The sequence below is a fragment of the Orbicella faveolata genome, unplaced genomic scaffold, assembly GCF_042242905.1.
Source record: "Orbicella faveolata isolate gen_17 unplaced genomic scaffold, um_ofav_v1 contig_26, whole genome shotgun sequence".
Lineage (NCBI taxonomy): Eukaryota > Metazoa > Cnidaria > Anthozoa > Scleractinia > Merulinidae > Orbicella > Orbicella faveolata.
In genome coordinates this window covers 21,920,725-21,934,190 of record NW_028301554.1, presented here as the reverse complement: position 1 = coordinate 21,934,190, position 13,466 = coordinate 21,920,725, and the positions used below count along the sequence as shown (strand labels likewise).

The following is a 13,466-nucleotide window of genomic DNA, read 5'->3' as shown; positions in this document are numbered from 1 at the left end:
CTTTCGAGCACTTTTCTGCTGGTACACGTGATGGAACATAATACCAATCTTTAAACCATGCCATAGAAAATACAGCCAATCAGAATACAGGAAAGCCATTGTATATTCGGCGGCATTACACAAAACCTTCCCATCGTGCGCCGCATGTATATCGCATTGGCCACTGTATTTCCTAAATAGATATAACGACCGAAAACATACAAATAACGCATGGAATATTCCGTGGTATACCACTCGAAAGCGTTGCATAACTCGTATTTGTCAGTCGATACAATAATGGTATAAGTAATGGTCATTTTCTCGACATATGAAGGGATTACCATAGCAGTTGGCTTTAAAGGTTGAAAGGTGGCTGACAACAATAGGCCATTTTATAGTTGTGTGCTCAGTTACCTGACCTATGAAAGCAAGTGATGCTGGAGGTGACCTTATGCGCGTACAAACGGAAAAAATACAAAGAATTGCGGCGGCAAACACTATCAGTTATCCAACAACAATGCTCTGAAACAAATGCTTGATCATTGTTGAATTCGAACATGTTTTGATCATTTGCTAGAGCTAGAGTGATAAGTTATTCTCATTTGCACTACAATATAATCCAACACACATGTGAGTATTTTGTAGATTCTGTCCGAAATTGCCTCGCATCCACGTTATATTACATTGTAATGCAAATGAGAAAAACTGACCGTGTGAAGGGCCATTAAAGATGTACTGTTGTTATGGTAACCTGTTATGTCACTACGTTTCGTTTGTAGGTGTAGAAAGAAAATACAGCAAAAGTTGTAACACGTCCTACTTCAAAATAAGCTCTCTCAACGATGTATGCCACTGAAAGCAACTTATCCTATTGTTTGCTTTATTTTACTTCCGCTCTCCCTACATCTTTTGCAAATGAATATATGAAAGATCACATATTTGAACTGCAGAGAAAGATATGAAGACATGATTGATCATCGCTGTTATGCCCACAACTTAAGCAGTTGTGAAATTACGGCCTGAAAAAAATTCAGACCTGAACGGGATTCGAACCCGTGATCTCAGGTGCAGTGCTCTACCAACTGAGCTATCAAGCCAACTGGGAGCTGGTCATATCTTTCATATATTCATTCGCATTCTTCATCATCTACGGGTATATTACGAACTCACAATGTGACCAGGGGCCCGTTTCTCGAAAGCCCCGGAAACTTTTCGGGCCCTTAAAGCCATTTTTAGTTTATCTGTATCTAAAAGCGGAGAAGTGTATACGCCTGAAACTTCTTGTATAAAGGGAAGCTCTATTCATATTAAGAATACAACTCATGCAGATGATGTGAATAAAACAGCTCTGTAATCGTAAGGTTCGAGATTTTGCTATGGCTTGACGGGTCTGAAAACTTTCCGGGGCTTTTGAGAAACGGTTCCCAGCTCCCAGTTGGCTCGCTAGCTCAGTTGGTAGAGCACTGCACTGGTATCGAAGAGGTCATGGGTTCGAGTCCCGTTCAAGCCCGAATTTTTTCAGGCTTTAATTTCACAACTGCTTAAGTTGTGTGTAACTGCAATGATCAATCATATCGTCATCCCTACATCTTTTGTTAATCGTTAAGTCGTGTAATAAACTTCCTATAATAAACCAAGCCTTTTCGAGACCGTAATGGAAGAATATTTGTCCTTGGCCTTTTAACAATAGTCCTCGCTACGCTCGATCCGTACTGTACCGACGATACAAATGAGTAATAAGACGAATACTGTAGATCCCAAACTTTAAAAATCGCGAAAAAAATCGCGAAGTAGTCGCAGAAAAATCTCTTATCAATTCTCGGTTTTTCACCGGTCATATGATCAAAACTAAAAATCGTAACTATGATAGATGATTGATATGTAAACAACCTCGCAAAAATTAGGTCTCTGCTGTTTTTTATTCGCGAGTTATTCGGAGAAGTGTTTCACCCAAATAAATTTATAGAGCTTTGTATGGAGACGCCATGTTGCTGCCCCTCGGAGGGGAAAACCAAGAATATCGATCGAAAGAGTAACTGATTGACTGTGGACAGTTGGCTAGGAATAACAAATGGTCATGCATGAATACCGTCTTCCATTTCAAACACTGAAACTTTAATTTCCGGCAAACAGGAAAGAGTAAGGCGAGTGGAGTGGTCGGCCATAAATATGCTAAGTTCATGAAATCCTCGTTAAAAGCCTCATTGCAGTAATTGTTTCCAACGAATAGTCACTGATCAAGGCAGAATCATGGGTTAATTATAAGATAACGCCTTTTAAAGCGAATTGAGCTTTATTCCTGAAAAATTCGTACTAACAGAACCTTGGCTACTGTTAGTTAAATACTGAAATGCAGTGCGAGTATATAAGGCCGAGAATTTAACCAAGAAAAAAAAAAAAAATAAAACGAAAAAAAAATAAAATAAAATAAAACACCTGTTCAACGGGTTCTCAGTCAGTAAGTTTATCATAAAGCCCGCGCGGTAGATATGGTCTGTATCGCTTTGAGCAGCCGAAATAACAGAGTTTCGCCGTGACTGTGTAAATCTAAATTTTGATAGCATGTAGTAATTAAATGGAAGTTACTAGCGAGGTGGCACACTGGAGAAGAACATGAACGAGCTAGTACAATGCCAGCGCAATAAAAAATATATTTATCAGCTGCCTCGCCCCTTCAATGTTCATAGCTGTTATGTTGCTCGGGGCATGAAAGAAATACTTCCGAAAGTAACTGAAAAATATATTTATGTTTTATACCCACAACCAAATTGTCACGATTTGGAGTTGACACACAGAAATCTAATACAAAATAATCGGTCAATTCCCTGTGTAAACAATAAAACGTTTCATGGTAAACAAATTAAGAAATAATACATCCGAACAGAAAGTGAAGAAGCTCCATAACTCATCGTAATAGTCCTTAAAACGTTTATTTCAGCTGATTAGCGAAGGCTATCTCTTTTCATAAAGTAATCCTGCATTTGTGCTTTCAATGTAGCTTTGGACGAGAAGACTTTTAAAATCGTTTATCTTCAAACGCCCGCGCCAATCAAGCGAGCAGAGATAGTGGCGCTTGAGGCCAAAATACGCAAACTTTAAATTATTGCGAAAGGGAATAATTCGATTAGCACATGTAGTAAACAGGTGAATAAGGTACCATATTGGACTCCCGGGGCTATACCTTTTTTTCGTTTTAATATTATGACGAGCTTTTCGTTTTAAATAGACGTAAACAAAAGTTGTCGAAAAGGAGGCCGTTTTTATTAACTCAAACAGTGTTTGCCACACACATACTACCTTTTCGACGTTGTTAAAAGTGAACTGTTCAACTTTGTTGAACATGTTATTAGTCCTGTGGTTTGATGTTTATTAAACACGAGTGCTGGCGGTGTTCCTTGTAAAAGTAAAACGTGATCTAAAGCTCGAAGTCGTGGTCGATTTGAGACTCGCAGCTGCGGAACCGTTGCCGGCAAAACGCTTTCGGCGATGGAAGATATGTCGTATGGCTTTGCGAAAGTCTGGCTTCAGAAATGAATATACAACTGGATTAACAAGTGATCCCAGAGCGATTGTAAACAGAGAAACGATACTAAGATCGTTGGGAATCAGGTCGGGACGTCCGATTTCGTGCACGATGGTCATGTACTGCACTGGAAGCCAGCTAAGACCAAACATAACAGCTACTATTACAAAGACCTGCGCAAGCTTTGCTTCCGAAGAATTCTTGTTTTTTCGGTCTAGCGTTTTTCTCACAGAAGCGGTGATGGCTTTCTCGCGTTTAACGCTTCTTTTCACTTGCTGAAATATTTTGAAGTAGCCTGTAAAGATAAACGCGAACGGCAACAAAACGCACAGCGCGCTCACGCTAAGGACATAGATTTTGTGCACAAGCATATTGGTGTCTGTGTTCCATATCAGAGGGATTAAAGATATGAAGATTGCCAGCAACCAACTTGCAATAATCATTCTCGTAAAGTTCCTTCTCATGATGTTTTCGTACTCCAGGGCTTTTAACACGGACACATAACGATCGAAAGTCACAGCTGCCAGGTTAAAGACACCAGAGAGAAGCGTGATGGAAACTAAGTAGTCCATGGCGGGTGAAGCTAGAGAAACAAGCGCCGCGGGAATTAAGACACTTCCAATCAACAGATCGCTAAATGCAAGCGATACAACAAACCCGTTTGTGTACGTCCGCATGCTCTTACGCTGGTAAACTATAATACTAACTGTCAAGTTAGCAGCGATGATTAAACTTGACAAGAAGATGAACGTTACAACAAGAGCTAGGTTATCGCCCATGGCCGGTGCAAGGTTCGCCGCCAGGGTTGCTGCTACTGAAACTCGCGGGTGTCAAAGCTTAGAGTATCGTGAATTGGTGCGGAGAACTTTCACAGCACGGTGGCCAACCGTAATCAAAATCAGCGCAGATCAAGAGTAAAGAGAACCAAGACGCTTGAGAGTCTCAGTGGTGTTTTTCTTTTCCCGAAAGCCACACGTACATCGACAAACGAAGAAGGCTGTTATGGAAACTACGCCGCTCTGGCGGGGCGGAGTGATATTGTTCAACCAGTAAATAATCAAGGTGTTAAACGGTGGCACAATGTTATAGACGAGCTGATTAATCCTTTCAGTTTTTAACACCACCAACAACAATACTCACTGCCTTTGACGCATACAAAATTTATCTTCCGTTTCAAGTCTTTCAACAAATGAAACAAAACTGAAAGTTTCACACTTTTCAATCTCCTGAGAGAACAAGTTTTGCTACCTTGTTTCATCAAACCTGCAGGGGGCGCTCATACCAAAAGTAGAAATAAAAGGCCAGGATGGTTGAGAGCCGTTTCGACTGTTTTCCTGTGTAGCAAAACCCACAATCTTGTTAAAGTTTAACAGAGAAGCAGGTCTTGCGCTGAGAAGGCACTTGACGGGGAATCTATATAATGGAAAACACTAAATCTGCTGTTGACATCAACCATGAAGTACAGTTTCAAGACTACAGCTTCTTTGATACGAATCTTGAAGGAAAACGTACCATTGAAGATTTGCGCTATGGTCTGCAAGACTCCAAGATTCCGGATGTTTATTCTGTGGCTATCTAATTTATTCCAAAAAGAAGTCTTTCACACCTTAACTTCCCTTGGAGACCGCGAAAATGTATTCATGTACACAGCCGGCGGGGAGGACAATTATAATCAGAATTGATTCCTTTTTGGTGGGGGTTGTCCAATTTGGCTCCTACACAATAAGAGAATGGCGACAATTTTAATAAGCTGCTGCAATGTAGGACCTTTTGCAATACGCCTTTTGTGAATTAATGCAAATTTCAATGTTCTTTGATGCATGGTTTACCTTCAAAACATCGTTTTCCTTCTGTGTTGTGCATCGTTATACACACGTAAACGAAGACACGAAAGAAAATTGTATAATTATTCGAGCATCCATACTGATAAATAAACATAGAAAGAAAGTCAGTGAATCTATTCTCGAATTAACTGCAAGAAAGGACAATACCCAGTTCTGTTTTGCTTTCGTCTGTAAACATTTTACAAAGCAAATTTACCTTAGGAGTTGAAAATATCGAGAGAAAATAAAACATCTGCATTTAAAATCTTTTGTTTGTTTGAAGGCCTCTGATAATTACCATTTTCATATCCGTTGTCAGAAAGGAAAACACTCAACTCCTTCAAATGGAATTGTGATCCAAGACGTTAAAAACGTTTCCAAATAGCCTTTTGTGTTTTCATGGTTTGTTCAAACACAGAGAAAAAGTAAGGTTTTCAAAACATTCGCAGAAAATTGGCTGATCCATATAGAGAACATTTTTTAAAACCATTTGATTTTACAATCAGATGACCTTTTTACGCAAGTTGTTTCATATTTCACTGAGTTTCTTGGTCAGAACGTGACAAGAGAGTGTAAAACAGCTTTTCAAATATACGGAGGAGAATAAAACATAGTTGTATTCACGAGGTTTTCCCCTTCGAATGAATACTGTTTTAATTGGTCGTCTTTTTGTGTAATTTATCCTGTGTTCAAAAATTGGAAGTTGAATTAAAGGACTAAAGGAACAAACAAAATACGCTAAAAATTGTGATCCAAGGCATAGTGAAACAAACGGGAAGACAAAGCATTCAGTCCTCCAAAAGAGCTACAACAGAACGCATTATATTAGTTCGTTTCCTCATCAATTCTATTTTAATTATTTCGTTTACACATAAAAAGTTTTCAATTATGCCGTATTTTTTTGCCAGCTTGTCGCAACATTCGAGGAATAATCGTTGTCAATCCAATTTGAAAATCGCTGATTGGGTGCTGTGAGACAGAGCGAAGATAAAAGTGAGAAAATGCCAAGAAAAATAATTAAAATATCCAAATTGGCTCGTAATCAGAGCGATAAACTACACGCATGGCTACGAAACCGAAAAAATAAAACAATAGAGTTTGCCACGATTATAGAAAGTGGGTAAGCACGGCATAAACTTACATTGCTATGAAATTTTTACTTCAAATATTTCCTTTGATTTTAGCTTAACTAGGTACAGATTATGTTCACATCCACGACTAATTTCATGAATTTGAATCCACTATTTCAGTACTTATAATTGGCGATTATACAGACCGAGTTTTAACACCTGTAAACACGCAACGCAAACCAAGAAAATCCGAAGGATAGAAAATAATAACGAGGAGACCGTTGAACCTGTATAATGTCGATATTTGTGGGAAAATTTTTATTATAAACAGCAAGAAAGTGAAAAGAAAGTAAAATGATAATTAATTCTAGACAAAGGGCCTACAAAAAGAGCAGTTTTTAAAACGGTTTGTAAGAAAGTGTTTCGTGCGTGTCTCGTTTTAGGTTTTGTTGAAACCGCACGAAAGCCAAAAAGATACCAGTTTGCCTTATAAGTAAATAGTAAGAGACAGAATATAAGGACGAACACGTATTTCTACTTTGGAAGCAGTCCCAGTCTCTAAGACTCTCGGACTCCAAAACGTGACTGACGTGACACGTCGCGTGAGATGCGATGACTTTACGCAGGCGCACTAATAAGTTCGAGAATTCGTACTACCCACCATCACGTGACCCATCACGTGACCCATCATTTACCAAAGACATTCCAGAATGAAACGGCAGCCTTTGATCATGTTGGATTAAATACATAAGTAATTACAAAAAGAAGCGAGAGTAAACTACGACGTCTCCAAGTCACCTTAACTCCATAAACATGTAGAGAAGATAAAATAACGGTTGAGATGTTAATTTGTAGTGTGTGAACGGTGTAAGAAGAGAGTGTAACACGGTCTTATTAAGAGTTCTTACGTGTCAACAATTATAAAAACGTGGAATAAACTTAGATGAATATTTGTGCACGAGTTAAGTCCGTCTGTCTATTGAGTTTGGGTTTTCTTTCACAAATGAAACTGAAAAGCACTTCGTAAATTCAACAGTAATGCTTTCCTGGGCACTTTCTTTCAGCACGGCAAACATGTTAGACGGGTCAAGGGACTTGACACCATGGTCTTGCAGTGGAATAGGCTCTTTGGTCTTCGATGTGCTGGCAAAGGTGGGCTAGTAGTATAGCCGACATGTTCTGAATTGCATAGATCACATTTGAAATTATAAACAATGCATTGTTGGTTTACCTAAAAACCTTAATTAGATCGTGTTACACTTACACATATTCTTCCAACTTTCACCCTATAAATTAACATCTTGACCGTTATTTCATTTTCTCTACCTGTTTATGGAGTTAAGATGACTTCGAAACATCGTAGTTTACTTTCGCTTCTTTTTGTAATTAATGGTATTTCGGAATGTTTACTTATCGAAATATGCAAAGCCTCTGCCACATTTGAATGGAATGTCAAATGTTATAACGCCTCTAATTTTAATCTGACAAGCGAGCGAGCCAAATGATTTCTCCTGACAGCGCAATAACCTCGTGTCATGGTTTAGAGCAACACCTAAAAATAATTCATTATTGTTCATTTGTTCGCAACAAACTTAAAAGCAGGGCTGAACTTGAAAGCAAGTATTGATATCACTAATAAACCGAGATGATCTGCAAGGAACTTGCCTGCCTCTACGAGTTACAGGCTTACTTCCCGCAACCACTGCAAGGTTAGTTTCTTTATCACAATAGGTCATTTCCGAGTTGGCTTTTGCCTCTTTCTCAAAACGAGTCTTCGTGCGAAACTATTCATGTGAAACTGTGTTTCCCCTAAAGGTCCATTTTCACGCAAATCAAACTCATTTTCATTCGAAAGTTTTGCACGAGGACTCGTTTTGAAACAGAGGCTGGAGTAACTCGGAAATGGCCTATTCCACCAGCCTTACCAACTCATAAATTTCTATTTTTTTTTCACCTAAGCTAAGTTTTGTTATGAAAAGGTGGGGTGATAGTAATGTGATCACCCTTCATACTTGAACCACAAAACTAAGCAAATAAGCAATTTAAGCTTAAAATTTATTTTGCTTTTTGACTACACCAAATATAGATCTATAATGCTTAAGAATTTGTTTGTCAATCACAAGATCGCTTGTTCTTAATATAGCGAAAACATTAAGATATAATCACTGACTAAGAAAAATGTTTTCATAGCGTAAAATCTTCTCACATGTCTAGCTTTTAAAATCCTCTTTCTACAGTGCTACCTCAAACCAATACAAAAATAATAACAATTTGATTATGAAGTAAATCCGTTAACGGGTCGAAATCCAATTGCCAGCTTCGGGCATTGCAGTAACGAAGGAGGTCTGGCCGTCTCGTCTGAATTCAAGGTTGTTCATCTACAGAAAGCGTGGGTAAAATATTTTAATGACTGGTTCTTCGGGGCACAATAACTTTTATTTTGTTTTCGATGTTTCATGCTATAAAGTCCAGGGAAACATCAAGGAAATCAAAACTTGCTAACCAAACGAGCGAACATAATCCACATGATAAATTACAATCATCGAATTGTCTGTATCACCCGTACACGGCATACATTTGAATTCAGTAACCACGTGACCAAGAAACAACCAATGAGAGAGAACGCTAGATTCAGCTAATCTATAGCGTTATAAGACCTTATAACAATGCTGGTTGCTCAATATGAGCAGCCTAACTAAGCATTGTCATCGGTTCACACCGGTAATTTTCGCTGTTAAACAAGACGTTCCGGTATAAACGGCCCCGTTTAACCTGGCCATTCTCACGCCAGGTTGTCAGTCAACCATCAAAGCGTAAACAGCTAACAAGCAACCTGTGCTTTTACAATAAATGTCATTACCTTCGATCAGGCGGGTTTTTTTTGTTCTGTTTTGTTTGTTTTTGTTTTCAAAAAAGAGAGAATGCCTGATTGCAGGTTACAAATGCCACTGATAAAATGGTTTTTTTTTTCATTGTTGTTGAGAACGTTAAGTTAAAAATTAACAAGTTATGCCTTATTTTGTCAATATTATCTGCGGTTTAAGAAACTTTGAAGCGTGTTCAGTTCATCGCACGCTTGGCTCTCCAATATGCAAAACTACAAATTAGCATTTTGTGCCTAGGCGTGAAATACGAGAGGTGCCATCTGCGGAACGTCTTGTTTAAAGGAGCTTTGTCACGGATTGCGCATCTTGAAATGTTCAGCCTAAATTTTTCAAGTTCGTTGTTTGTAATACGTGTTAATCCTCTTCATCCTTAACCATTCTTGTTCCTTTATGGTCTATTATTATCTTTTTTTTTCATATCTCAGTAAACTACTATTTTTCTTCAATTTTTAGGTAATATTGTACATGGCCAAGATAACTCAAAGTAACGTGACTGAGCTCCTTTAATCTAATAGTACTGTGAACAAGACTCTGGGAGAAAAAGAAAGGTTTTTTACTACTTACCAATGCCATCCTCTCTACACATGTCCTCAGTAATTTTGTACATCACTGTGGCGGAAAGATCTGCAAAAACCGGACAAAAGGATGTCAGAATTAAAACAGAATTGGAACAAGAGAAAACAGACATGACAGATTACTTACGGGGTTCATAATAATCATAAACCGTGACGGATGCTGGTTTGGTTTTCTTCACCATGGTCGACTGGTAAATTTTGAACGAGAACCTAACTTTGTCAATCTGAAAAATAAAAACATAAGAAAACATTTTAACATTGTTGTTTTCAATGCGGAGAAACTATCCCAACTAAACCATTCCAAATCTAAAGAGCAGAAGAAGTGTCTTTACATAGCCCGAGGCATCAGTTTATATTCACCCGAGGTAATATCAGCTGGAAACCGCCAAAAAGCAGTAAAGAGCTGTTTCGTGTTTTTACGGTCTTCAACTGTTAAAGGGGCCGGCAATTCCCTGGTTTTCGTTTCTCTTATTTTTTTTTGGCGCTGTGAAATAGCAGGCGAAAACGCCGCCGGCTCTCACAGGCTTCTGGGTTCTTAAACTGTGTAAGAATATTACATGACGTATTCCAACCAATCAGAGCTAACATATTTTATTTTTTCATCAACCAGTCAGTAGAGAGACTACAGCCAGTCACGACTTGACTCCCGTGTCCTTTCCCAGCATGCCACAGACTGCATGCTTTTGCTTCGAGTTCTTATTGGTTCGTTCTTAATAGTATCATCTGCGTTTGGTAAGACTGGAATTGACTGGAATCACTTCGCTGTAAGTTCTTCGACAACTGTTGGGAAAATTGCTCTTAAAAATACCTTCGTAGCTACTATAAGCGAACAAGACAAGTGAAGAGACTAGGGATGTGTGTTCTTCTGGTATTTCACTGACAAAGAGAAACACTACAGCTTACCTCGTCAAAGTATAAGATCACATGTTGGCCCTCAATCTCATATCGCTTCAAGCCAAGTTTAGGACTGTTCGAAAGCTAAAATAAAATATTTGAGACATAGCATATCAGATACCAAACAAAACTATTTGCTCCCCTTGTAACTGTCATAACTGACAAATGTTGCTAAATCAAGGATGCAGCAGTTACTAAACGAATTACAATGTACGCTGTTTGTTACTGAGACATTCTTATCATCTTCATGGTAATTAGACCGGAAGCAGGGGTGATTAACAGCTGATAAGAGGGAGCTGGTCGTGATGGGTGCAGCAGTGAAGAGAGCTCTCGCTTTTCACCAGTGTGGCCCGGGTTCGAATCCCCGATCTGGCTTCGCAAGTGGGTCGGGTTTGTCGCTGGTTGTCGTCCTTGCTCCGCGGGTTTTTCCTCGAATTCTCCACTTTTCCTTCCTCCACAAAAACCAACACTTACCAAATTCCAATCCACTCATAACTCTCATTTATTTTACATGTATTTCCTGATATAGCCTATATGTGCAGTCATTTCATTTAGTTAACGATATAGGAGACGTCCATGATAGGCTATAATAGTACAACAAACAAGGTTTCATGGTAACTAACTTTTTTATGAAAGTAACATGATATTGGCCATGAACATGCGTCTCTTTAAAAAGGTTTCAAAGCGCTGTAACTTTACATTCCTCCGCTATAAAAATACGAATAGTTCGCGTGTTTCTTTCTACTTCCTGATTTGAGTGCGCGTTTTCCTGAAATGTTCTATTTTTGTCAATGAAAGTGCTGATAAATTGATTCGCAGCTATTTTTTTGACCATGGTAACTCACCCTATCTAAACTCTCCTCGTCAACCTGATATCCTGAGACAAGTTTCACATCAATAACCGCCATGTTGGACGAATCTTCCCTCAGCCACCTAAACCAAGAACGAACTATCAGCAAGCTCATAAACGTTTGAATGAAAGAGATAGAATTAACACTCAAAACCTCTAACAAAACAATAAATGAATAGAAAAATGCCACGTTCAAGGTGCTACAAGGTGTTTACAAAGTTTCATAGCGGTCCAAGCCAAGCGTTTCTCTCCGAAGCTACCAAGGTTCTTAGACAAAAAAGGTTTTAAGACTGCTCACAGTTTGTTTTTCTTTCGAAGATCAGGAAAAGAATACAGGACGAGAGCTTTCAGACAGGATGGGAGTAGGATGAGACAAGAGTGCAGTTTTGGTTTTGCAATTGAAAGAGTTTAAAATATGAAGTCTTTCATCAGCTGTTTATCAAACATAGAACCAGTAGAGACAGTAGTAGTTACGTGTCCTTGAAGATAATTGAACGATCTCTCTAACAAGACTGTTCTAATCCTAGGAACCAGAGAATCCAGAAGGCAGCTATGTGTATATCTCGTGGTTCCTTTGGGTTGGACACTATCCTCCAGCATTTTAAAGTTGCCCCAAATATTCGCCAATACCCACCCTAGGTGGAGAGAAGCATTGTGAAAAATAAATGTCTCGCCCTAAGGTCGTGGCTTAAACCTAGAGTTTTCCAACTGCAATTCACTGTACTAACAATTTAATGAACCCTTGACGTAACATGCTGTCAACTTAGTTCCACTTAGTTCCACTTCCACTCCACTGGCCACTTACTTGGCATTGATGGAGACTTCCAAAGGTAGACACAAAGGTTCGCCAGTTTCTGTTGCAAGAATGGGTCCAAAGACATCGTCGGATCGTTTCAAACTCACTTTCAGATCAAACGCTGGTTCCTCCTTAACATCCGGGATGTTGTATGACACGTCAGCCTAAAGTTATATCAGCAGTGAAATGATTTCTACTTCAGTCTCTTAGTTCAAAAAAAAAAATTGCACATGTTCAAATCCACCTTAAATTTTCGAAAATGTTAGCTGGCTGTGAACTTCATAAGCAGAACCGTGTCGTGTTTGAATTATAAGCATTTAAGGCTAACTAAGGGTGCCTTTAGCAGGACATACTGTTGCTATGGTAACTTATCGTGTCACGATATTGATAGCAACGTGTTTAACAATGACTGGCAGTTTTATGATTCCACGAACGTAACGTCAACTGACAAAGAGTGGCTGTAATAGCCTAATATATAGATTTAGGTAAACCAAGGCTGCATATCTCTGTCAACCTATTATTTGGAGTATGGCCGCCATGTTGCGCGACTCCGTCGTCGTCGCCGCCGTCGTGCGTACGCGCCCACGAGCAATACCGCTAGCCATGATAACCATGAGAAAATCAACTCATGGGTTTCTTTTTCTTTCCTATATGAGTATGGGGCTCCGCTTGGCGGCCCTTCGGGCCGCCGAAGCTCCGCTATCAAAGTTTAAGTCATGTAAAGTGCTGGATACTGTTTTGAGCCACCTTAATAGTAATTCTCACTACTGACTTTCACATATTACTGAGAATTTGATTCTTGGCCCATTAAACAACTGATGAACCCTCGTTCTATTGTTTCGTGAATAGGTAGTTGTCTTTTTTGGGGGGTGGGGGGAGGGGGGAGGGGGGATGGGGGGAAGGGATAGCTACCTCGATCAGTGTCAGCCCACTATGGAGCACCTTCTTGCAACATAATTATATTGATGGAGTTCCAATCAATGTCACAACATTTTGATTCATTGCATTTCGTCCTTTTGCTGCTGATCTGATCAACTCTTGACAACACAAAGTGTTTTACTCAAACCTCTC

General features: G+C 39.2%; 2 protein-coding genes across 4 annotated transcripts in view; both read right to left on the bottom strand.

The window, feature by feature from the left end:
- Nucleotides 1-1,569: 1,569 nt before the first annotated feature.
- LOC110066024 (adenosine receptor A2b-like) lies at nucleotides 1,570-8,292 on the bottom strand. Its single transcript, XM_020773227.2, has one exon. It carries the CDS (start codon nucleotides 4,279-4,281, stop codon nucleotides 3,349-3,351), a length of 933 nt encoding a protein of 310 aa, XP_020628886.2. The 5' UTR covers nucleotides 4,282-8,292; the 3' UTR covers nucleotides 1,570-3,348.
- Nucleotides 8,293-8,429: 137 nt separating this feature from the next.
- Nucleotides 8,430-13,466, bottom strand: part of LOC110066022 (alpha-1-macroglobulin-like) — a 44,699-nt gene continuing 39,662 nt past the window's right edge. For all 3 annotated transcript variants that reach the window (XM_020773222.2, XM_020773221.2, XM_020773220.2), the window contains exons 32-37: nucleotides 12,405-12,559; nucleotides 11,595-11,682; nucleotides 10,759-10,833; nucleotides 9,983-10,079; nucleotides 9,845-9,904; nucleotides 8,430-8,773 (exon numbers count right to left, since the gene is read on the bottom strand). In XM_020773222.2, the coding sequence (XP_020628881.2) occupies nucleotides 8,760-8,773; nucleotides 9,845-9,904; nucleotides 9,983-10,079; nucleotides 10,759-10,833; nucleotides 11,595-11,682; nucleotides 12,405-12,559 (489 nt within the window). In that variant the 3' untranslated portion in view covers nucleotides 8,430-8,759. The remainder of the gene's footprint in view (nucleotides 8,774-9,844; nucleotides 9,905-9,982; nucleotides 10,080-10,758; nucleotides 10,834-11,594; nucleotides 11,683-12,404; nucleotides 12,560-13,466) is intronic.